Here is a 24042-nt window from a genome sequence, read left to right as displayed (position 1 = left end):
GCAGCAAGAAGCAGGAGCGGCACTACCAACCTGTGAGGATCAGTGGAACCACAGTGTAGAGAGTAGATAGTTTCAGGTACCTTGGTGTTCACATCTCGCAGGTCCTGTTCTGGTCCTGCCACACCAACTCCCTGGCAAAGAAGGCTTGTCAGCATCTTTACCACCTCAGATGCCTAAGAGACTTCAGACTCCCCTTCAAGGTACTGCGGAACTTCTACACCTGCACTATCAAGAGCATCCTCATGGGGAACATCACAGTCTGGTTTGGGAACAGCACCAAGCAGGACAGACAAGCACTCCAAAGGGTGGTGCATTCAGCAGAGCACATCACTCATACGGAACTTCCTGACCTGCAGAGCATCTATTACAAGCAGTGCCAGACCAAGACCAGGAGGATTGTGAAGGACCCCACCCATCCAAACAATAGGCTCTTCTCTCTGTTGAGCTCAGGGAAGTGCTTTCGCTCCCTGATGACCAAGACAGAGAGACTGAAGAGGAGCTTCTTCCCACAGGCCATTCAGGTCCTGAATCAGGGAAACTGATAAACTTTGGGGACCACCACCACCATGTAACTGTAAATATTCAACTGTAAGCTGGAATTGTACATTGTGTACATGCATTTATACATATTCATATATACATTGTACATTGTGTATATAAGCATATTATACATATATTGTACATAAATTGTTAATATATTTTGTGTATGTATAAATATATATATTTCCCTATACACCCCTGTTTTTTTCTCCTCAGTTTGGACAGAGCCCTCTCAAACCATTTTACTGTGAGTTATACTGTGTATGACTATGTATGTGACAAATAAACCAAACTTGAACTTGAACTTAAGACAACCTGTGACAAAGAAGTCGATAAGGAGGTGGTCACCAGAGGCAAAGGAGGCTCTGCAGGTTTGCTTTGAGACTACAGACTGGGAGGTGCTGTATGAATCAGCTGGCAAGGACATTAACAGTATCACAGACTACATCACCAACTATAGCAACTTTTGCACTGACTTCATTGTTCCTGTCAGGTGGGTACATTGTTTCCCTAACAACAATCCATGGGTCACCAAAGACCTGAAGAAATTTCTTAATAATAAAAAACAAGCTTTCAGACTTGAGGATAATGAACTATTGAAGGGGGTACAGAAAGAGCTTAAGGTGAGACTCCAGGAGAACAAGGAAGCCTATAGAAAGAAGCTGGAGGTGAATCTTCAGCAGAATAGAAAGGAGGTGTGGACAGGCATGAAGCAGATGACTGGCTTCAAAATAAGGCAACAGACTGTTGGGGGCAGTCAAGACAAGGCCAATGAATTGAATGTGTTTCTTAACAGGTTCAGCACAACACCTTCCCCCCACACCTGCAGGGGCATCTCCCCCACTTCCTTAACATCAACACCTCTTAAACATCAGCACTCACCCCCTCTCACCCTACAGTCATTATCTGTTGGTTCGCAACTTACACAAGAACCCCACCTAGAAGTTACAACCAGCCAGGTGAAAAGACAGCTGGAAAAGTTTAGAGTCTGCAAAGCTGTAGGGCCGGATGGAATCAGCCCAAGGGTACTGAAGGTTTGTGCAACCCAGTTGTGTGGGATCCTTTAGCAGCTCTATAACCTGAGCCTTAAACAGGAGAAGGTGCCAGTGCGGCAGAAAACTTCCTGCCTAGTTCCTGTTCCAAAGAAGTCGACTACCTTTTCCTTGAAAGATTACAGACCGGTGGCACTCACATCTCACGTCAGGAAGGTCCTGGAAAGACTAGTGCTGCCATATCTTAGACCTATAGTCAGCCCTTTCCTGGACCCTCTGCAGTTTGCTTCCTAGCAGCAGGTAGGCGTGGATGAACTCGACAATTCCCCATTGAAGGAAATCCACTCATTCTCCTTGGTGACTTCAACCTTCCATCAGACAAGCTGCATTCCTCCTGCATCCTTCCACTGTTGACAGCATTTGACCTCACCTTCAACCACTCTCCTCCAACTCACAAAGCAGGCAATGTTCTGGACCTGATCTTCACCCATACCACCACAACATCAGACATCGCAGTCACCTCCCTCTACCTCTCGGACCATCACTTTCTCTCCTTCTGTCTCTCCCTTTCTTCTCTTTCCATTCAGTCCTCTCCAACATGTTCCTCCTCCCTCCATCACAATATGCACTCCATAACTCCCTCGTCTCTTACTTCTATTATTTTGTCCACCCTTCCTCACCCTGACTCTCTATCCTCTCTCTCTTTGGATACAGTTACAAATACTTTCATTTCTACACTCTTCTCATCAATGAATCTTCTGTGCTCTCTCTCCTCTAGACCTGCTAAGTTCTCCCCACCTGCCCTCTGGCTAACAGAAAAACTTTACTGCCACAGGAGAGAAATAAGGACTGCAGAGAGGTGGTGGAGGAACTCTCACGTAGATTCAGACCTTAGCTCATACAAGCCTCTCCTTTCCAAGTTCTCACTGGAAGTAACATCTGCAAAGTCATCCTACTTCAGAGAGAAATTTGAATCATCATCATCTGATCCACGCCAGCTCTTCACTATTTTTTCTTCTCTACTTAATCCTCCCCCTCCTCCTCCTTCCTCATCTCTTACTCCAGAGGATTTTATCACCTTCTTTGAGGAGAAGGTTGCAGCAATCCACCAGTCCTTTTCCTGTTCCCATCCCTCCAACCAATTTGCATTCCCCAACATCCAACTCTCTGACTTCTTTTTCTCCTCTCTCCACAGATGAAATTCTTCAACTCCTGACTTCCAGCAATCCGACTACATGTCCGCTAGATCCAATTCCTTCTGCTCTGTTCCAGACAATCGCAAGAGATCTGCTTCCTTTCATCTCTGTCATCATCAACAACTCCTTATCTTCTGGATACATGCCTACTGCATTGAAAACTGCCAGGGTGGTACCAATCTTCAAGAAGGCCACACTTGATGGCTCCAGTGTTACCAACTACACACTGGTATCATTTCTCTCTTTCCTCTCAAAAGCCCTCAAACAAGCAGTTTATAATCAATTGTCTCTTTTTCTTACCCAGAACCAACTGCATGATCCCAATCACTCTGGCTACAAGCCGGCACATTCTACAGAAATGGCCCTCATAACAGTGACTGAGAAACTTCATGCCACTAAAGCTGCCAAACAGTCATCTGTTTTGATTCTTCTAGACCTTTCAGCAGCCTTTGACACAATGAACCACAACATTATTCTCTCTGTTCTTTCCAGGCTTGGTGTGACTGGTTCTGCTTGGAGATGGTTTCAGTCCTATCTGGAGGGATGGTCCTATCAGGTGACCTGGAGAGGATACACATCCAAACCATGTAGACTCTCCACTGGTGTTCCACAAGGCTCAGTATCGAGCCCCCTTGTCTTCTCTGTGTATACTTGTTCTCTTGGTGATGCAATATCTTCTCATGGTTTCTCCTACCACTGCTATGATGATGACACTTAATTATTTCTTTGTTTTCCACCCTCTGACATGCAGGTCTCCAGACGTATCTTAGCATGCTTGACTGACATCGCGTCATGGATGACAGCCCACCACTTGAAGCTCAACCCCAATAAAACTGAACTTCTGTTCATCCCAGGTACTCACAACCCTTACCATGACCTCACTGTTTCCTTTGAGAACTCCCTGGTATCAGCATCCGAAGCTGCCCATAGCCTGGCGTAACTTTGGACAACCAGTTGTCATTCTCAACTCATGTTTCTACTCTAACCCGGTCTTGCAGATTCCTCCTTTGTAACATGCAAAGGATTTGACCCTTTCTCTCACAGGAAGCTACCCAGGTGCCTGTGCAGTCTCTTGTGATCTCAAAGCTAGACTACTGCAGCTCGGTACTTGCATGTCTGCCTCTAAGAGCCATCAAACCTTTTCAACTTGTCGAGAATGCAGCAGCATGACTGGTCTTCAATCTTCTGAAGTTCACAAATGTTACTCCACTGCTGTGCTCCCTTCATTGGCTGCCTGTAGCTGCACGCATCAGATTTAAAACGTTGATGCTTGCCTACAAAGGGCATTGTTTATGTTGTTTAACAAACTCTAGCACTTATTGTTTATAGCACTTATCATTGTTTAAGATAGACCTTATGTATTTTGCACTTCTAGGTATCAGCATTCATCCCTGTATTCTACAGTATTCTAGTTCATTGGTATGTTTAATTCTAACCTACTGTACTGTACTTGGATATATTCTAGTAAATGACAAAGCACTTTTGTAAGTCGCTCTGGATAAGAGCGTCTGCTAAATGCTGTAAATGTAAAATGTAAAATGTAAATGGATGATGCTATTATCTACCTACTGCAGAAGGCACACGCACATTTGGATCAGAATAACACTACTGTAAGACTCACTTTTTTTTATTTCTCAAATGCATTCAACACCATCCAACCTCTCAGGTTGGGGGAGATGGGGAGAATGCAGGTGGATGTGTCCATGATCACCTGGGACAAGGACTACCTGTCTGACAGACCCCAGTATGTGCAGCTGGGAGCAAGCTGATCTGAAGTCTTGGTCAGTAACATTGGAGCACCACAGGGAACTTTACTCTCACCTTTCCTATTCACCCTGCATACTACTCGCTTCCAGTGCAGGTCTGACCTATGCCATTTTCAGAGGTTTTCTTAGGATTCTGCAGTGGTTGGATGTATCAAGCATGGTCAGGAGGGAGAATACAGAAATGTGGTTAACAGTTTTGCAGAGTGGTGTGAGAGGAACCATCTGCTCCTCAATGTGGACAAGACCAAGGAAATGGTGGTTGATTCAGGAGGAGGAGGAGAACAATCAGTCCTATTACCATCAAGGATCAGGATGTTGAGCAGGCGGTAACGTCCAAATACCTTGGTGTCACTTTACTTTTTGAAGGATGTCAGTTCCTTTAATGTGTGCAGCAAGATGCTGACAATGTTCTACCAGTCTATCTTCTATGCAGCTGTGTGTTGGGGAGGTAGCATCAGAGAAGGAGACACAAACAAGCTCAACAAACTGATCAAGAAGGCTGGCTCAGTCCTGGGCTGCTCTCTGGACAGTTTTGAGGTGGTGGTTAAAAGGAGGACAGTTAATAAACTTAAGGCTATCCTGGATAATTCTTCACACCCTCTCCATAATCTACTGGCCAGACAGCGGAGCGCTTTTAGTCACAGAGTCATCAGCTCCGCTGTAGTAAAGAGTGGTACAGGAGATCATTCGTACCAACTGCATTCACACTGTACAATACTTCTTCTTGTGTCGGGACACTACTGAGTAGTATGGAGTACTAGAATCGTGCTTATTATTAATATCCACTCTATTGTCATTCTCTTCTGCATTCACTGCACAATCTTATATACACACCTAACTGAATGTTTGTATTGCACTGTCACTTTACCTGTTAGACTGTCAACAGTGAATGATCGGAACGATCGGACACCTTACCATTCTTACACTTGCATAAGACATACATACTATATCTTTGTATCTTAGTTGTTATTACATTATGTTCTATCTGCATTTCTGCACTGTTGCCTTTTTTGTACCTTGAGCTACTGCAGTATGTCAATTTCCCCCTGGGATTAATAAAGTGATTGATCGATCTATCTTAATCAATGTGATGTTTAACGGGTTCAGGAGGATGTGGGGATGAGGCACGCTAAACAGAACATATGTTTTAATATCAAAGTAACAAGCACGACTCAACACACACACATAAACACACTACGTGGGTCAAACACTGACAACTTTGACAATACGACACGAGACTTGTAAACACTCTCATGACAATTACACACAACAAGGATCAGGTGCACAACACAAGAGGGCGTGGCAATACGGACATGCAAACACACACAGACACACACAGAGACACGCACACACAGACACACACACACACAGAGACACACACACAGAGACACACACACACACACAGACACATACAGACACACACACATACAGACACACAGACACATGCATACACACACACAACAGATACACACACAGACACACACACACACACAACAGATACGCACACACACAGAGACACACACACACAGACACACACACATACAGACACACAGACACACACACACACACACACAACAGATACACACACACACACACACACACACACACACACACACACATACAGACACACAGACACATGCACACACACACACACACACACAACAGATACACACTCACACAGACACACACAGACACATACGCACACATACACACACACACACACACACACACAGACACACACACACACAGAGACACAGACACATACAGACACACACAACAGATACACACACACACAGACACACACACACACACATACAGACACAAAGACACATGCACACACACGCACACACACAGACACACACACACACACATACAGACACACACAACAGATACACACACACACACACAGACACACACACACAGACACACACACACATAAAGACACACAAACTTACGCACACACACACAACAGATACACACACACAGACACACACACACACACACATACAGACACACGGACACATGCACACACACACACACACACAACAGATACACACACACAGACACACACACATTTGAGGGGGGAGGGGCCATACCGTAACAATCAAGCCAAAATAAAATGAGACACAAACAGCTCCCCAGACTCCCTACCCAACCCAGAGCAGGAGAAATGCCAGGAAAGATTACATAAATGCCACCAAGCCATAAAATACCTGAGTATGATTTTCAGTCAGCGATTTCTGATGAAAAATATATTTTTCAAAAGAAATAGACAATAACTTTAGAAAAGAACACTTTAGAAAAGAAAAGAACACTTTAGAAAAGAAAAGGCAATAGATATATGCATATAAATTTTCCAAGATGATACTACAGCAGAATAATTAGTGGTGACGTGGGTGTATGCAATGAAAACTAAAACCGTGTTCGTGGATGATCTGGCCAAAGTGAAACAAGTATATATAATTATCCATGTATATGAAAATAAGGGCACCAAGAAGAAACTCATGGAGCACTTGTTGAGTTAAACGTCCTGTGTGAATTTTCTTTGTCAAACAATGCCTAGTGTTTGTGTGATGTACTGTGGACAAAATGAATACAACAGCATCCTACATCACTGTGAGCAGCTCATGTTAGAGCTATATATTCTGGGTTAAATCTACAGTCATATTTAATATCTGTGCTTAAGTATTTTTACAGGCTCTTTCCTTCATTATAGGATTTATATTTTTGGATTTTGTTTTGATTCATTTTCAGACTAATTCTGCATTTTGTGTGGAGGTTGGGACACAGTAGCAGTTTTGGTCTTTTACAGCTGAGTTGAGATAAAAGACTCAACGCAGGTGTCCAATTTTTCATCAACATAACAGAACAACTGTAAGAACTCCCAGGACTTCTACTTTTGATGTGAGAGTATATTTACTTCAAAATTATCAGCCAGAAAGATGCTAAAAGATTTTTTCTCATGCACTGTCTATCTTTGGTGGGTTTTTATGCATTTTATTTTTATGCTTTGAAACTAAAACACTAAGCAAAAAACTTCATTTAAAAACCTCTAATATGTCCATAAATATACTGGGCAGAAAGATTTATAGATGCTTGTTCAGATGATGTCTTGCTTTATCGTGTGTTATTGAGGATTAATAACATACGCCTGAAATAACTCAGAACAAAGACAATTTTAAATGAAAATATTTTTATTACAATAAAGAAATGGTCCAAATTACATTTATATATATATATATATATATATATATATATATATATATATATATATATATATATATATATATATATATAAAATAAACTGAGAAGAAGTTAACAATCATCATTCTGAGTACAAACACAACGCAGTGCTGAAGTTTAACAAGATTAACAATCAAGTGTACATTTGTCCTCAAATTATCATGTCAGTGTTTGAAGTTAAATCATTACCACTCACATAATGGCTTTATTGGCACAGTCACTGTCTGTATGTGTGTAGGACACCACCTTCTTCAGAGGGATCTTCCCATAAGTCACACTGGGACAGCAGTCAGGGGTATGTCCATGTGGAGCTGTAGGAGTCACAAACAAGCAGCTCACATCATGATCCCAGCACACAGTAAACAAATGACTGACCCATTTTTCCTGCTTTGGTAGTGTAATTTCCTCCCTCTCTTTGTGTGAATGTGGGTTCAGTAATCAGTCCCACAGTCCTGCTTTGGTGATGATGCTCTCTCCTACACTAACAGTAATGCAGCTGAGTAAATTCAGGAGACTCACCACTAGAGACCAGCTGGAGAGAACAGAGCAGCAGCACAAACAGCAGAGCAGACAGGTTCCTCATTCTAGCAGAATGGCTGATTTCACACACAGACAGTCACAGCTGTAGAAAGTGCAGTGTCCTCTGCTGTGGAATAGAGATCAGTGTGTGTAGAATCAGTGTTCTGATCCCTGTTATATAGGGAGAGAGAGGGCTGTTCTCCAAATGAGCATCCACTGTAACTGAGTTGCTAAGTATCACCGTACATTAACATTTATGGCAATTAGCTGATGGTTTTATCCAAAGTGACTTACAATTATGAGTACAACTTGAGGGTTAAGGGCCTTGCTCAGGGTCCCCACAGTGGCGGGGCTTGAACCAGCAACCTTCCGATTACAAGTCAAGTGATCCAGAAAGACTTCTTCTGTTTTCGTGCTCTTTTATTTACTTTTCCCCAAATCCTTCTTCTTGTCTGTGAGACGAAAGGAAAAAAGTTAGTTTTCCCCTATTTTTAGTTATTTGTGCTAGTTTTATGATGTGTTGAAATATTTATATTGCTAAAGATATTGTCTTCATTTTTTTAAACATGGGTCACAGCTGGGTCACAGTGTCCCTGAACGTCAGATAGTTGCTCTTCCTCTTTTCTCATTCTTATAATTACTCTCTTTTTTTCTAATGCATTCTGTGCCCATTGACCCATTGATGACTGCACAGTTTCTGTAAACATGCACTTTACCCAATTTCACCAGTTCCTCTGCCAAGTCATCTTTTTGGATACCAGGTAAACACCGAGAAATCTAAAATATCCATTTGGAGAAACAAAGATACTTATGATGATAATGATGATCATCGTAGTGGGGGGATATGGACATATATGTTTGTGCATTATATGAAAATTATTATTATTATTATTATTATTAGTTGCCTTTATATAGCGCCTTTCTCAAACTCAAGGATGCTTTACAACTAATCACTTTTTTTTTAGAAAAACTAGAAGAGTTCAAAATATGATATTATGACTTTGCTCCCCAATAGAAAAACTATTTTTTTAGTTTCATTGTTTTTTGCCTCTTTTTTTGCCTCTAGGTGTAGCTCTAAGCAAGAAAGCTTCATAAATGCAAGAACTTTGGGCTGTGTTATATCAGGTTTAGGGAATGTAGCAGCTCTTATAGCACACACACACACACACACACACACAAATTTTCATACACACACAGCATTCCAGATAGAGGGCGATTTACATGGTTAGATTTAGTCCAACCTGCTATTATCCTAGATCAGATTTATATGAATAATTAATTCACTATTGATTTAAACATCTACTGTTTTTGTGTTTATCACTGGTGAAAGCCAACAGTGTGGGGTTGAGAGGAATCAACCAAATAATCACATTATATTTGAATGTCTACTACTGTGGCAGTGAAAGAGGGCTGTAGGAAAGATTTTAAAACCCTTGCAGCATTTATTCTTCTTGAACTTTCCATGCATGAGAAATGTCCTCTTAAGTGGATATTTCCCCATTCAGAACTCTATAAAAAACGTGTTGTTCTGCTTTGATTTCTGCTAAATTCCACTGACGTCTGTAGGAAGTGAGCTTACGTTTGCTTTCATTCAGATTTTGTCAGTGCACATGTCCCAGCATCATGCTCACATTGCATGACGGCAATGGAGATTGGCTGGAGTGTGGTGCACTCCAACACAAGTCCTTCAGACTCACTACAGTAGGATCAGGTCCCTTCTTGGGTACTAGCTGTAGCTCTTCGGTAGGTGTGATATAGTCACATGTTTTTGACCCTGGTTCGACTGACTCCTGCAGTATTGGGTCCACTGCTGGACAGAGCCAGTGACAGCCTGTGTTTCACCTGCTGGGAACAAACTGCTAGTTTGCAAACTACCTTAGACCACTTGAACACTAGAGACTAAAGTCTAATTTACTGAAAACATGTTGTAAAGGTTTTCCTTTCTATTTGTCCTGTAGTTAAACAGCCATCTGAGGAGAGTTTCCTTCATAGTAAATCATGTGCTCTTGTACTATGTTAGTAGCAGGTTTGGCAACATCTAGAACAGGGCCCTTTATCGGGAGTGTAGGCCAGCTACACAGACACAACAACCAAAGTAAAATGTTCTGTATTTTATGTGAAGCATTAATACAGTATTGTAGCGTGGTGCGATTGTAAGGATAGGAAACACAAACAACTAGGAATTACACACGGAGGCTAAAACAAACAACTAGATTTACAATGACCAGCAAACACACAGGAAAAAACGCAGGGTTTACTTACGTAGGGTAATAAGGACTTAACTAGAGACAGGTGATAACTAATGAAAACAGCAACAACCAAAACAGGGACTGGAACAGGAACGCAGAAAATGAAACAACAACTTGAGACAGGGACGGTAGGAAGGGCTAGTATCTACAGCAATAAACAGAGTTCTAACCAAAGTCCTAATCAAATATTACTAAATCCCTGAAACTGGGGGGAAACTGAGACTTTGGTCTTTCAGGTTTTTTTCTTCACTTTAAGAAATAATATGGAGGATGTGAGAAAGTTTTTAAAAAGTGGAAGAAATCAGAAGACTTTCTGAACTAAGTGGATACTTAGAAACTCAGTTACAGTGGATGCTAATTTGGAGAACAGCCCTCTCTCTCCCTATATAACAGGGATCAGAACAATGATTCTACACACACTGATCTCTATTCCACAGCAGAGGACACTGCACTTTCTACAGCTGTGACTGTCTGTGTGTGAAATCAGCCATTCTGCTAGAATGAGGAACCTGTCTGCTCTGCTGTTTGTGCTGCTGCTCTGTTCTCTCCAGCTGGTCTCTAGTGGTGAGTCTCCTGAATTTACTCAGCTGCATTACTGTCAGCATAGAAGAGAGCAGCATCACCAGAGCAGGACTGTGGGACAGATTACTGAACCCACATTCACACACAGAGAGGGAGGAAATTACCAAACTACCAAACCAGGACAAATGGGTCAGTTATTTGTTTACTGTGTGTTGGGATCATGATGTGAACTGCTTGTTTCTAACTCCTACAGGTCCACTTGCGCGTAACCCCTACTGTTGTCCCAGTGTGACTGATAAGAAGATCCCTCTGAAGAAGGTGGTGTCCTACACACTTACAGACAGTGATTGTGCCGTTAAAGGCATTATGTGAGTAGTAATGATTTAACTTCTAATATTGACAGATTGATAATATGTGGGCAGATTGATTGTGGACACTTGATTGTTAATCTTGTTAAACTTCAGCACTATGTTGTTTTTCTACTTTGTCAGAATGATGTTTTCTAATTTTCTTTTAATTTATCGTCTCCTGCAGATTTAAAACTGTAGCTGAAAAAAAGTTTTGTGTGAATCCAGATGCTGTGTGGGTCAGCAGCCATGTTGCTGCTGTGGACACTCGCCGCAATACCACAGCAAAAACTACAACTACAACTCTCAAAATGTTCTCTATGTGAAGTTATTAAGCCAATACCACACTGAAACAAACTTTGTGTTTTTGTGCATTTTTTTAACCATTCTATTATTGCTATATAATTAATTTTTTTAATAAAATTATTTAAATTCAATATGTTATGTGTTTTTTATACTCTTAGGTTCTTTAATATTTTTAATCTTGTAAAGTAATATGTTAATAAGAAACATTCACTTACATTTACAGAATTTGGTATACAAATTCTGTCCAGAGCGACTCTATCAAAACATATCTTCATATGAACATAGACAGGATAGTGTCAAGAGTGCTTCCAGGTCAAACTCCTGGCAACAATGGGGAATAAGACAGAAAAGTCTTTTGTTTGTTTCTTTTTCTTTTTTCACCTGATGAAGCATCTGCACAGTATGGCCAATCTAAACACTACACCAAATCAATTTTTGCTCCGGGAAGTATAATTCAGCACAAGAAATTGTAGAGTATTTCAGTTGTGCCCTGAAATCCGCTTTTGTTTTATTGAACTGTGACATCAATGTGCTCCTTCTACACATGTTGTGTGTGCTGCAGAATTCTGGTATCTTTACTTCTTTGTAGTAGAGGTTTTGACTTCTTTGTAGTAGAGGACCCATTCAGGAGTGCTGGATCTTTATTACCCCACTGTAAGCACACACACTCCAGGCTATACATACAGAAACATTCACAAGGTGCAGTGGGACGAGAGGACAGAATTCTAGAGGACGAAATGATGCATTTTTTAAAGTGAAGGTCATTTGAATTCTATTCAGGGATTTACTTCCAATATGTAGCTGGAACTAATATAAGTGTGACGTTTGCCCGAGTGCCGCAGGGCGTGGAACAGGACGCACAGACTCCCTCAACTTTGCGAAACATTTCATGACATAAAACGTAAAGACAATGGTAGCACTCACATAACTTTGACAATGAACATAGACACACAACGCTAACAATAAAGACTGCAACATTAACACAGGCTAGACACACATGGATACTAAGATTATACTCAGACACTAATAAACAATGACCAACAGTGAGGCACGCACTAACGGGGTTTAAAATAGACTGACAAGCATTAAATGATAAACCCCGTACAGGTGCATGCCATGACGGGGGTGTGGCTACAAACAAGCATGAACCCCACCTGCATGCGGCAGGCCATACCATGTGACTTGTGGGAGGGGGAGAGTCCTGTGACAATAAGTTATTTTAACATATAACTGTCAGGCTTAGGAGACAGAGTAACTTGCAGTTTAGATGTATGTAATGTAATAACAAAGGGGAGTCCAAACACAGCATTGTTAAACAGGCAAGGGCTGGTCACAGTGCAAACAATAATCCAGGCAAACAAATCAATGTGAGAATAGACAATAAGATCCGAAGAAACAGGCAGAAGTAGAAAACTAACCAGATAAAACTGAATTATAGGACTTATAGGAAACATTTGGCTGCAACAAGACAATATGGAAGGGATCGAAAAGATGAAGGAACAACAAGACACAAGTGCAGACAAGTTTATGATGGTTTGAGTAAATAATTTCTCAGGACTGGAGACTGGGGACAAAGACAGGTGCAGGGCCAGGAAACAAGGGACAGGTGTAGGGGGAGGAGCCAGGAAGGTGTAGGGGGAGGAGCCACGACAGGTGTAGGGGGAGGAGCCACGACAGGAAGCCATGACTGGAGCAGGAGGACGAAAACAGCAACAAAAGCGTGTAAAGGTCCCAAGTTTCACAGCTTAGTCCAGGAGCCGACAGGGCAATGGGCCGTTGAAGGTGACAGTTGTGACAGGTGGGTCAGGGTGTCCGCAGGATGGGGGGTCATCAAAGTGGACCGGGAGAGCCGCAAAAGCCGCAGGTGGGTCCAGGAACTCTTGTGGCTGCAGGTGGTGGCAGGGTGGCCATGTTTCTGTGACAGCACTGGAGACAGGAGACAGTGGAACAGCAGCTGGCAGGGACTCTTCTGGGCTCCCTCTGAGGCCAGTAGTCTCCCCCATGCAGGGGACTAGAGGAGGTCTGGCTAACCACAGTAGAGCCCCATCCAGGAGCATACAGTGCCCACAAAATCCACATCAGAAATCAAAAGGAGAACTATTGCAGGTTAAAATGCACGTTACATTTTGGAGATCCCAGCGCAATGTTCTCATTTGACTTTTCTCCACAGCAACAAAAAAACGCTATGTGGTCTGGCATTAAACTCCGCACCATCCAATTAAGACGCGTCTCTGATCTTTTTATCTTCCTACATCTCACAGAAAGTCAGGTAGGCCTATTTTAAGGGGAATTTCATGGAGTGAATATAGCAGGGACTCTAATTATAAAGTTTAAGTGATGATCCATGACAGCTTAATTCTAGCTCTATACGTTACTTCTGACAAAACAGGCAAAATATGCCTTTTTGTAAGCTGTATTATTTATATCTGAAAATATAGACAACAGCTAAATATGTCTGAAAATGATAAACAATATGAATAAAAATAAATATTATCATATATAATTTTGGGTAATATTTAGTTCCGATTTTTTTTTCGGAAAAGGATAATGGAACATTTCCAGGCAGCTGAAGGGAATCAAATCAAGTGGAATCACATTTTTCTATCCAATTACATTTTCCTACAGTCAATTTATGTTATCATACTTTTTAATCGACGGTAATTAAATGAGCAAGACATAAGTGCTGTTTCCAATTTAAAATCGTATTGTTAATTTACTTTTTAATTATTACACATAAATGCCACTCCTCTATATAACAGAGACATTAACAGTGGAACTCACATGTAACATCTACGAGCAACCCGACTCTACACTTAACACGTAACAAAGCTAACCAACATGCAACGGAAGATGATACAAACGTGTATGACAACTACACGGGGATCACACAGAGTAACGTTTAACATTAATCCCTGTCCAGGTGTACGCAATCCCCGGAGGGGCGTGGTTACAAATGACACACGCTAGTCCCGCTGCACGCGGGTGGGCCGTACCACATGACTCATGGAAGGCGGTTCCGTGACAGGATGGATCAATTTTATAATTTGAAGAGTAAAGTCAAACATAGGGCCTCTATATACTTTTAAACAAACGTATCCTTTCAGTTCTATTTATTGGCAAGTCTTCTCATTAGGACAAACGTTTCGCTCAGAGGTGAAGTTCTCCGCTCAAGAGGACAGTGTTATAGAGGTAGGCAGGGATAATGCAGCCAGGCTGTGGCAGAGAAGTGACTGTGAATGCAGGTAGCGGGGCAGGGGCAGAAGGTCAGACAGAGGGTCAGGTAGAAGGTCAGGCAGAGGGTCAGGCACAGGATCAAGCAGAAGGTCAGGCACAGGGTCAGGTAGAAAGTCAGGCAGAGGGTCAGGCACAGGGTCATGCAGGAAGGTCAGGCAGAGGGTCAGGCGATCTGCAAAAATTATTACACAAGTCCAAAATATTTGTGTTTCATATTTCATCATTCTTGTCAGTCATTTTCCAGCTTTTTTGGTTCTTCTGAATACACAGCACAGTAGAATTGTGGGATTTTTATTGCTATAATAAATGATGTTCTTTTAACCATAAAGACTTTAATCTCTGAGTAACACATACTTTTTGTTATACATACATACACTAATGCATGTGAATAGCTTGAGCCATGAGTTTAGCACATATGGCTTTGACATTACTCTATAACTCATCATGATGCATATTCCTGCAAGCGGTGGGTGAATGGAAGCGAGAGGCGGGTCAGCAGAGAGGTAATCTTTATCTCCATTGGTAATCCATGATGGAACACGGGATCTCAAATACAAGGTGTACAGGAGCTAGTCTTCCTCTAGACAATCAATTATGCGTGGTCCGACTTGACGCAATAGGACCGCTAATGTGCAGCTCCATCTCCTCGTATCTGGGGGTTAAAATAGAGCAGGGACGTGAATGTGAAATAGTGTGAAAGCAATTAGAAATCAGGGGACTGTGAACGGGGCAGGGTGCGATGAGTAGTCCCTAGCAGGGTGGGTGTGTCTCCCCTGCTAACTGGCTGACCAACCATGACAGTATCCAATTAAAGAGGAAGCCCTTGCTGGTGATTATAGAAGTGGAGAGGTTCCAGGGAAGTGTTCCTTTAAGCCTCAATACCATTTTTTTCACTGCAAAAACCTTTGAAACTCAACATACTTACTTTCAGCAAAGCATAAAAATTGATCAAGGGATGCATGTTCTTCTATATATAGATGACTAGCTTTGTCACAATTATCCTCCAATAAGAGATCTTTCATAAAGACCAGTGGTAATGCTACAGATGTGTGCAACTGGATTCCATGGCTTAACCTGATGAGCAGATAATGTTGACGTTTGAACTGAACAAAGTCTTCAATTCATGCAGGATAAAGTAAGTCATTTAAACACTGCAGTTTATCCAAAACTGACACACTTACAGAGGTGTGGACTGTGGCATTAGATATGACAGAGAGATTTATATCGACTCCTCTGTTGCCTAAGGTGTGACCTGTGGGGAAATCAAAGCAAAATCTATGTGCCACTGTGCATAAGGACTACATTAAGAGACACAGCATGTTTTTTTCCACTTGTTCTCTGATATTTTAAGAAGTGTGTTACACAGCTGCTGCTTGACTTTTACAGTAATAGCAAATAGCAAAATAGCAGTGAAACTCCTGAAGTTGTAATTACCATGTACTGTCCAAGCTAGATCAGGCTGGTCTGGATTTGAACAATATCTCTGCTTACACAACAGACTATGCTAGTGTGAACTATGGAAAACACAACAATGTATTTCAAAAACAGAAACTGTCTCAAAAGGACGTGGTTGAAGTGAACTGTTTGTATATAGAATTATGCTGCAGGAAAAATACATTTTGGCAATGAAAATGTGCTGAAGGTATTTGTCTTTTTGTGTTTGTTAATGTGTTATTGTGCAGTAATTTCCAATTGATATAAAGATTCTAAAAGATCATCTTTTAAGAAGACTAACAATCAAGTGTACATTTGCCCTCTTATTATCATCATGTCAGTATTAGAAGTTAAATCATTACTGCTCACTCAATGGCTTTAGTGGCACAGTGACTGTCTGTATGTGTGTAGGACAGCACCTTCTTCAGAGGGATGTTCATATTCGTCACACTGGGCCAACAGTTGGTGCTACACACATGTGGAGCTGTAGGAGTCAGAAACAAACAGTTCACATCATCACCTCAATCCAGAGAGTCTTCTGCTGAGTCCTTCCTCTTTTATTTACATCAACTCTCACATCCTCTTTTTCCTCAGTGGATGGTGAGCTTTTGAACTTGAGTTCACTGAATGAAAATGTTTGTTTCCTTCATTCTTTTTTTTAAAGCTTTCAAATTGACATGTCAATGAAAAACTAAGGATAATTTTCACATGAATGAGGAGTTACAAGTACTAACAGTAGATAAAAAGAGCCAAATCAAACAAATGAGACAAAAACATTAGACTGTCATTTATTTTTAACATTGAAATGGCTGTAGGTCATTCAAGGGCTAGAAGAGGTGAAATTTTATTCTACGTTTGATGACATGAGACTCCGATGTACAGACATTCATTCAAATTTCATTTCACCATCTGGGTGGTTTGGCCCCCCGTGGTTTGGCCCCACCTGCAGTGGGAGGATCCTCGTTCGTAGCCACACCTGCACACACCTGTATTGTGTTAGTCTTTGTGTATTTAATCTCTTGTCATTGTGCGCAGTGTTGTCAGGTTATTGTTGACGTAATGTGTTAATGTAGCGTGATAATGTGAATGTTAAATGTTGTTCTTGCTGTTGTTAAATGTATCCTGTTCATCATGTTTCTTCAGTGTTAACTGTGTTGCGTTCATTGTTTATAATACATGTGAGTGCCATTGTCTTTGTGTTTCAATTAAATGTTCGTCCATGTCGAGGAAGTCTGTGTGTCCTGCTCCACGCCCTGCGGCACTCGGGCCACCGCGTTACAAAGATTCCTCATGGTGTCTATCAAACTGCAGAGGACCAGACAATTACACCTCAGCACACACACGCACACACACACACACACACACACACACTCACAGTGAACAGAAAGAATAGACTTCTTTTTCTCCGTTTACTTGTATTAACAATTCCTTACATAGTTTCTCTGTTAGGGTGGTTTAGAGGAGCTTGTCACATCTGAACCCTCCTCTGGGTTCTTATTATAAATCCATTGTTGAAAGTAGTGTCTGACCAATATGTTGAAAAGAGGGTCTGACCAACGTGATTTTGAAACACAGTAAATCTGTACACACTTGCACTGCAGATTTATGAACTATTTCATTGGCAGACATCAAACACTGCAGGTATTGTTGTCATTTCAAGGCTTAATTTAGGTCTTCAAAATCGTTCTGATTCCTCAAAGTAGGTTTATTTGTTTATAACTCACTTGTGTAAATAATAACATTTGATATCTACAAACAAGTAAAATCAGTTGTGGTTTTGAAAAAACAAATAAGTTTTCTGATGTTCAGCTGACGAGAACAATGAGCAGCTCATGAAGTTTTGTGCTTCTGTAAGATTGAACAACTGCACTGTTAAAGTCCCACAGGACACAACAAACTGTAAGTGATCAAGACTGGGTCCACAGTCTATTAATTCTATTGTATGATCATATTGTGGTGGACAAATTCTTGGATTTGCCAGTACTATAATTTCTAAGCCACACACACAGACAAAAAGAATGAAGACACAAACCAGAGAATTAGTTGAAGAGAAGAGCTGGTACTTTTCTTTATTGCAGGTTTAGGTCTGAGGCTTCCCCAAGAGAATGACTGAAGAAATCACAAAGAGCCCAAACTTTTAAATAGTTTTCTGTGTGTGATAATCGCCCCTCCTTTTTTACATAACAGTTGTTGAAAACGCCTACATTATATTCAAATCATACATTTTTAAAATATTACGCAAATTAAAATACAATATCACACAGGTTGAAGTGTGACACTATTATTTCCAGTGTGTAACGGCCCGAGTTCTGCAGGGTGAGGAGTGGGACACACAAGCGTGACATAGACAGACATATAATACATATTTATTATACACACATGAAGGACCAACATATCGGCACTCACACAATACCAGGTAGGTGAACACGGACAACAGGTTACAAACATAACATACGATACTACCGTGACATGAACACGTAGTCCAACATGAACATGAACAAAGACCGACAACTCTGCACTCTCCTGCAATGGTTTAAATACATGCAGACATTAGACACAGAAGCTGGTGCCGGTGTGCTAACATGGGTGTGGTCACAAACAAACTCCCACATCACACAGCGGGCCATACCACGTGACCAGTGGGACTGGGAGCGGTCCGCGACACAGTGAAGAACCTCCTCAACTCCAGGCTTTTACCACTTAGGTTTTATGTTATCAATATTTCTAATTCAGTGCTTAAACCTTTCTGCCTACAAACATTCTTTTTATTAATTTAATATGATGTTCCATGCGTACATGATGGATCAACTTTGATTTACATCTGTAGCCAAAAGTGAGTGTTGTGTCAGTTGTATTTAGTTAGTGGTTGTGTGAAGTACCCGCTTTATGTGGTGGTGAAATAATGTTCATCTCTAAAATCATAGATGGCCACTGAGACGCACACAGTGGGTCTGGAAGTCCCTGTGTAAAAGTAGAATCTAAATGTCACATCTCATGTTCATGTTCCTCCTCCTACCCACATCAGTACAAGTACTTTCATTACTGTCCACGAAAATAGCAACTGGGTAAGAATATCATTATTACAGTAAAGGCATGCTTGGTCAAGATCTCCCTCACACACACAGGAACTGAGACCGCATCAAGTGGAACACTGTTATACTTCCTTATTCCATGCAGTTCACATCTCTAACACATTCAGCTTCTCAGACCTGTTCACACATCTGATTGTAGCTGGGGGTCCACAGCCATATCACAGTCTGCTCGTAGACTGGGTTCAGCCTCCAAACAGTGTATTCACTGAATATGACTGGAATTTCAGTCTTTGACATTTGATCATAATCTGACATTCAGTGTTTAAAGGCAAGGCAAGTTTATTTGAATAGGCTTTTTCATACACAGCAGTTCAAAGTGCTTCACACAGACAGAAAAATAACAAAGCTTATTAAGATATAAAGTACATAAACTTGAATTAAAAATAAAGTGTTGAGAAAAGAAAGAAAGAATTAAGAAAGAAAAGATAAAATTACACAATAGCATTTAAAAGTTAAATGTGCAATACTACAGAATTTGAGGGAACAGTGTTTAATCTGAGCCAAACGACTGGAGAATTAAGCATGTTTTTTTTATATTTAAAACCACAGGATCAATTTATAAACAGCACAATAGCTAAAGTCAATTCTGTTGTATACTGTTAGTTGGTGTAAGGACTTGAGAATTGGGGTGATGTGTTCTCTTTTTTTGGGGTGAATTGGGATGATGTGTTCTTTTCTCTTGGGGTGAGTTGGGGTGAATCGGGGTGATGTGTTCTCTTTTCTTGCTCTTTGTAACGTGTCTGCCGGCCCGAGTGCCGATGGGCGTGGAGCAGGACGCACAGACTCCCTCGATGAAGTGACACATTTATTAACAAAAGACACGAACAACAACGATGGCACTCATACACAACATTAATGAAAGACGTGACTCATACTTAACGAAACACAGACAATACTAACATTAAACGATGAGTACATATGCATGTACAGCAGCAGACTAACAAAGACCAAAACAGTACACACACTAGCAGAGATTTAAATAGACAAAAAACACAAGACATTAAACCCAGTGCAGGTGCGTGCAATTACAGAGGGCGTGGTTACAAATAAGGTGAACCCCGTTGCATGTGGCAGGCCGTACCACGTGACTCGGGGGGGGGCCATACCGTGACACTCTTATTTGAATCAACTGTAGCTGTTTGATTCTCTTTTCTGGGAGTACTATGAGGAAGCCATTACAGTAATTAACCTGCTAGAGATAAAAGCATAGATGAGGTTCTCAAGGTCTGATTTAGTCAAGAAATCTCTGATCTTGTTGATGTTCTTAAGGTTATTAATCTTGATTTGGCTGTTAAAACTGAGATCAGATTCCATTAGTGCACCAAGGTTATAAGCTAGCACTTATACATTATAGGGTATAATGCCAAAATGGCAGCTAGTCTGTGGCTCTTATTGCTGTTCCCAAATTTAATGATCTCTGTTTTATTTTTATCCACCTGCAGAATTTTATGGCCAATCCAGTTAATTATGTGCTTAAGGCACATACAAACAGAGTGGAGGGGACCATAGTTGTCTGGGGAGAGGGATAAATCATAATTCGTGCCAGAGTCATCCCTTTACATATTAATTGCACCATTTTAGGACTGTTTCTGAGAGTCCAACCCCCTTCACAATTCTATAAGATACATCCAATTTATAAAGAAGGTTATGGTCTATGGTTTATCAAACGCTGCACTGAAATAGAGCAGTAGTAAAAGTGATACCTTCCTAAAGTCTGTATTTAAACAAATGTGATTAATTACTTTAATTAGCGCAGTCTCAGTCTATGGATAGTTCAAAATCTGATATTTGATTTTGAATGATATTTGTCTAGACAGCTCTTTGAAGATAGAAAACCTTATAATTTCTTAACAAAGCTGCTACCAGATTTTTCTTTTATAATTGAGGCTTCACAGATGCAGTTTTGAGTGAGTTAGGAAAAACACCCTAAAAGTATAGCAGATTCATTTTAAGTTTCTGTTTGATGCAGTGTGAGGTCCGAGATGATTCAGAGATATTTGTCAGCATCTGGCAGCAAACTACTGCATTCAAATATTTGATTTAGGATTAGAATTAGGATTAGGGTTAAAATTAAGGTTTCCCAATATACCAGGAAAGGCTATGATTCGTTCAATTACCATAGGAATTCATCTTTATCTTGAACCTCTTTTAAATGACCTTTTCCTTTTTTCTATATATTTTCTGTAGTTTTTGTATATGCAGCTCAATAAAACAAATTGTAAAAAGTAATGCATTTTTGAAAAACTGACTTTATTATAAAAAAAAAGACTTTTACCAATATTTTACCAATATTTAAGATAAATAGTCCCTCATGGTAGACGGTTATATGTACTTATATACAGTGTGTATGTGATATAAAATCTTAGACATTTCATAGCCTTTAGCTGGTCATCTTCAATGTTTGGAGGATGTTGTATTTCAAGTAGCAGGTGTAGATGTTGGGTTTCCAGTAGTAGATACTGTTCTCTGGTCCACTGCTTTCATGTGGTCATTGACCCAGTCAGAGGCAGGATCCACACATATCTCCTTTCCACTAATCATCTTAAAGCTGGAACAGAGACAAAGGTACAGCAATGTTCTGTTAATACAGCAGGCCAGGACTTAATGACCCAAGATGGTGAAAATCTACCTGTGTGGCAAAATCACAGTAAACATTCCTGATGTAAATGACACTATCAGTGATAAATACCTGTGGAAGATTCTCCCACTGGGCTTAGTGTGAGTGTGTAAAATCAGCTCTTAATGTTGTTGCTACAGCACCTTCACTGCAGTGTTTCAGCAGGAAGTCCAAACGTGATTCCAGAAATGGTTCATAGATGCAGTGTGTGGACTGTGTTACATATATGAAGGGCTGTAGTAGGCGTGTGCTGCCTCTCAGAGCAGGTGATACTCACACCACAGCTTTGATGGAGCAATCGCTTCTGGTCCAGTTGTAGGACACGATGCGTTTGAGGGGCACCTTATTTTGAGTCGGTTTATAACAGCAGTCTGCAGGGTTAAGAACAGGACCTGGAAGACATCAGCAAACAGTTCCAGACAAAGTCACTTAGTACAATAATGAGAGATTGTACCACTTTTAGAAGACTCTCATTAAGTCTAGTATGTCTCAGTTCAATTTGGCTCACATTGTAAATATACTGTAGTGGGGAACAGCACCGCCTCCCCTGTGGGGAATTGGGGTTCATTCCATGTCTGGCCAAGTGCTCCAAACTACACAAATAAGAATCCTTGGGAAAGACTCCATACACTACATTTGCCTACCTGGAAATTTTAAGTCACTGTTGACGAGAATGTCTGCCAAATGTGTAAGAAATGCATCATATAACAGAGAGATGGAGACTCACCACTAGAGACCAGCTGGAGAGAACAGAGCAGCAGCACAAACAGCAGAGCAGACAGGTTCCTCATTTTAGCAGAATCTCTGATTTCACACACAGACAGTCACGGCTGTAGAAAGTGTAGTGTGTGTGTAGAATCAGTGTTCTGCACCCTGTTATATAGGGACAGAGAGGGCTGTTCTCCAAATTAGCATCCACTGATTTTCCAAGTATCTCCTTACTCCAGAAAGCCTGATTCTGCTGATTCCTTCCTCTTTTCTTTACATCAACTCTCACGTCCTCATTTTTTCGCAATGGGCTGTGAGCTTGTAAACCCAATTTTGAGTTCACTGAAAGAATGTTCTTTTCCTGCATTCTTCTTTTAAACCTTTTAAATTGTCATGCAAATTCTAATTCATTTACATAAGAGCAAAGCAGATTTGCAGATGTCTGTGTCCAAGCCCCAAGTGAACAAGCCGAAGGAGACAGTGGCAAGGAGAACCGCCCTAGAACATGAGCAAGAAACCTCGAGAGGAACAAAGACTCCAAGGGGGCCAACATCCTCTGGTCAACCCCAGACATCATAACAAGCACAAAATGTGCAACAAAAAACCAAAATAGTCAATAAATAAGGGTGAGCAATAGAAGTCCAGCCTTCCTGGTTCCTAACAGTCCTAGTCTGGGTTTGATGAGTGTAAGTGTGTGAGTGTATGATAAGATTATTTGGCATGGTCAAATACTAAAGTGTGTCAAATAGGTGTATAGAATGACTCTGGCAGGTCTAGCTATAGCCATATGGCTAAAAGGACAGAGCCAGAAGGAAACACTGACATGGAGGCTCCCTGGAACATCAGCATGCTGCCGCTCTCAGCCAACAAAGATTAATGACAAAATAGAGATGCAGTGACAGCATCATAACATCCCAGTTTTCCATAAATCCTAATGCCCATTAACACCCAGATCAACACATTTACCTAAGATGAGAGATATTTACTAAAATGCCTCACTAAACAAATAGACAATCAAATATTGATTTCAATTTTTGATGTATAGTTGTAATGTGCGGTGTAATTAAAATAGTCAGTGCTATTAAGATGCTATTATCAAAAGCCTATTTGATTATTTATTGCATTTTTCTGATATATTTTCCTCTTAGTCTTGTCCTCTTCTAATCATCCTCTATGGGTTACACATGAGTAAAACAATGAAAGTATCACTACCACAAGATGCTATTATCAGAAGCCAATCTCAGTTGGAGAAAATATCTCTTGTTTACAGGCATTCT

The 24042-nt window shown here is 40.8% G+C and overlaps 2 protein-coding genes and 1 long non-coding RNA gene across 3 annotated transcripts; 1 reads left to right on the top strand and 2 right to left on the bottom strand.

The window, feature by feature from the left end:
- Positions 1-8630: 8630 nt before the first annotated feature.
- Positions 8631-9910, bottom strand: LOC118242280. The gene is made up of 3 exons (XR_004776734.1): positions 9836-9910; positions 8973-9033; positions 8631-8708 (listed from the first exon to the last, which is right to left on the bottom strand). It is a non-coding gene; the product is annotated as an uncharacterized LOC118242280 (long non-coding RNA).
- A 1006-nt stretch (positions 9911-10916) lies between these two features.
- Positions 10917-11800, top strand: LOC113568727 (regakine-1-like). Its single transcript, XM_035532161.1, has 3 exons — positions 10917-11069; positions 11281-11395; positions 11562-11800. Exons 1-3 carry the CDS (start codon positions 11006-11008, stop codon positions 11698-11700), a joined length of 318 nt encoding a protein of 105 aa, XP_035388054.1. The 5' UTR covers positions 10917-11005; the 3' UTR covers positions 11701-11800.
- Positions 11801-21669: 9869 nt separating this feature from the next.
- Positions 21670-23237, bottom strand: LOC113569312 (monocyte chemotactic protein 1B-like). The gene is made up of 3 exons (XM_035532171.1): positions 22785-23237; positions 22335-22449; positions 21670-21988 (listed from the first exon to the last, which is right to left on the bottom strand). Exons 1-3 carry the CDS (start codon positions 22846-22848, stop codon positions 21859-21861), a joined length of 309 nt encoding a protein of 102 aa, XP_035388064.1. The 5' UTR covers positions 22849-23237; the 3' UTR covers positions 21670-21858.
- Positions 23238-24042: the final 805 nt, after the last annotated feature.

Source organism: Electrophorus electricus, chromosome 12 (genome assembly GCF_013358815.1).
Source record: "Electrophorus electricus isolate fEleEle1 chromosome 12, fEleEle1.pri, whole genome shotgun sequence".
Taxonomy (NCBI): Eukaryota; Metazoa; Chordata; class Actinopteri; order Gymnotiformes; family Gymnotidae; genus Electrophorus; species Electrophorus electricus.
Note: the sequence above shows the minus strand (reverse complement) of the source record. Positions and strands in the feature narration are given on the sequence as shown.

What these genes read in the sequence shown, in the direction of transcription:
- LOC113569312 (XM_035532171.1), bottom strand. Translation starts at nt 22,848, where the DNA reads ATGAGGAACCTGTCTGCTCTGCTGTTTGTGCTGCTGCTCTGTTCTCTC. An exon ending in TCTCCAGCTGGTCTCTAGTG is followed by an intron (nt 22,450 to 22,784) that starts GTGAGTCTCCAT and finishes GATGTCTTCCAG; the next exon opens with GTCCTGTTCTTAACCCTGCA. An exon ending in TGCTCCATCAAAGCTGTGGT is followed by an intron (nt 21,989 to 22,334) that starts GTGAGTATCACC and finishes TCTCTGTTCCAG; the next exon opens with CTTTAAGATGATTAGTGGAA.
- LOC113568727 (XM_035532161.1), top strand. Translation starts at nt 11,006, where the DNA reads ATGAGGAACCTGTCTGCTCTGCTGTTTGTGCTGCTGCTCTGTTCTCTC. An exon ending in TCTCCAGCTGGTCTCTAGTG is followed by an intron (nt 11,070 to 11,280) that starts GTGAGTCTCCTG and finishes TAACTCCTACAG; the next exon opens with GTCCACTTGCGCGTAACCCC. An exon ending in TGTGCCGTTAAAGGCATTAT is followed by an intron (nt 11,396 to 11,561) that starts GTGAGTAGTAAT and finishes CGTCTCCTGCAG; the next exon opens with ATTTAAAACTGTAGCTGAAA.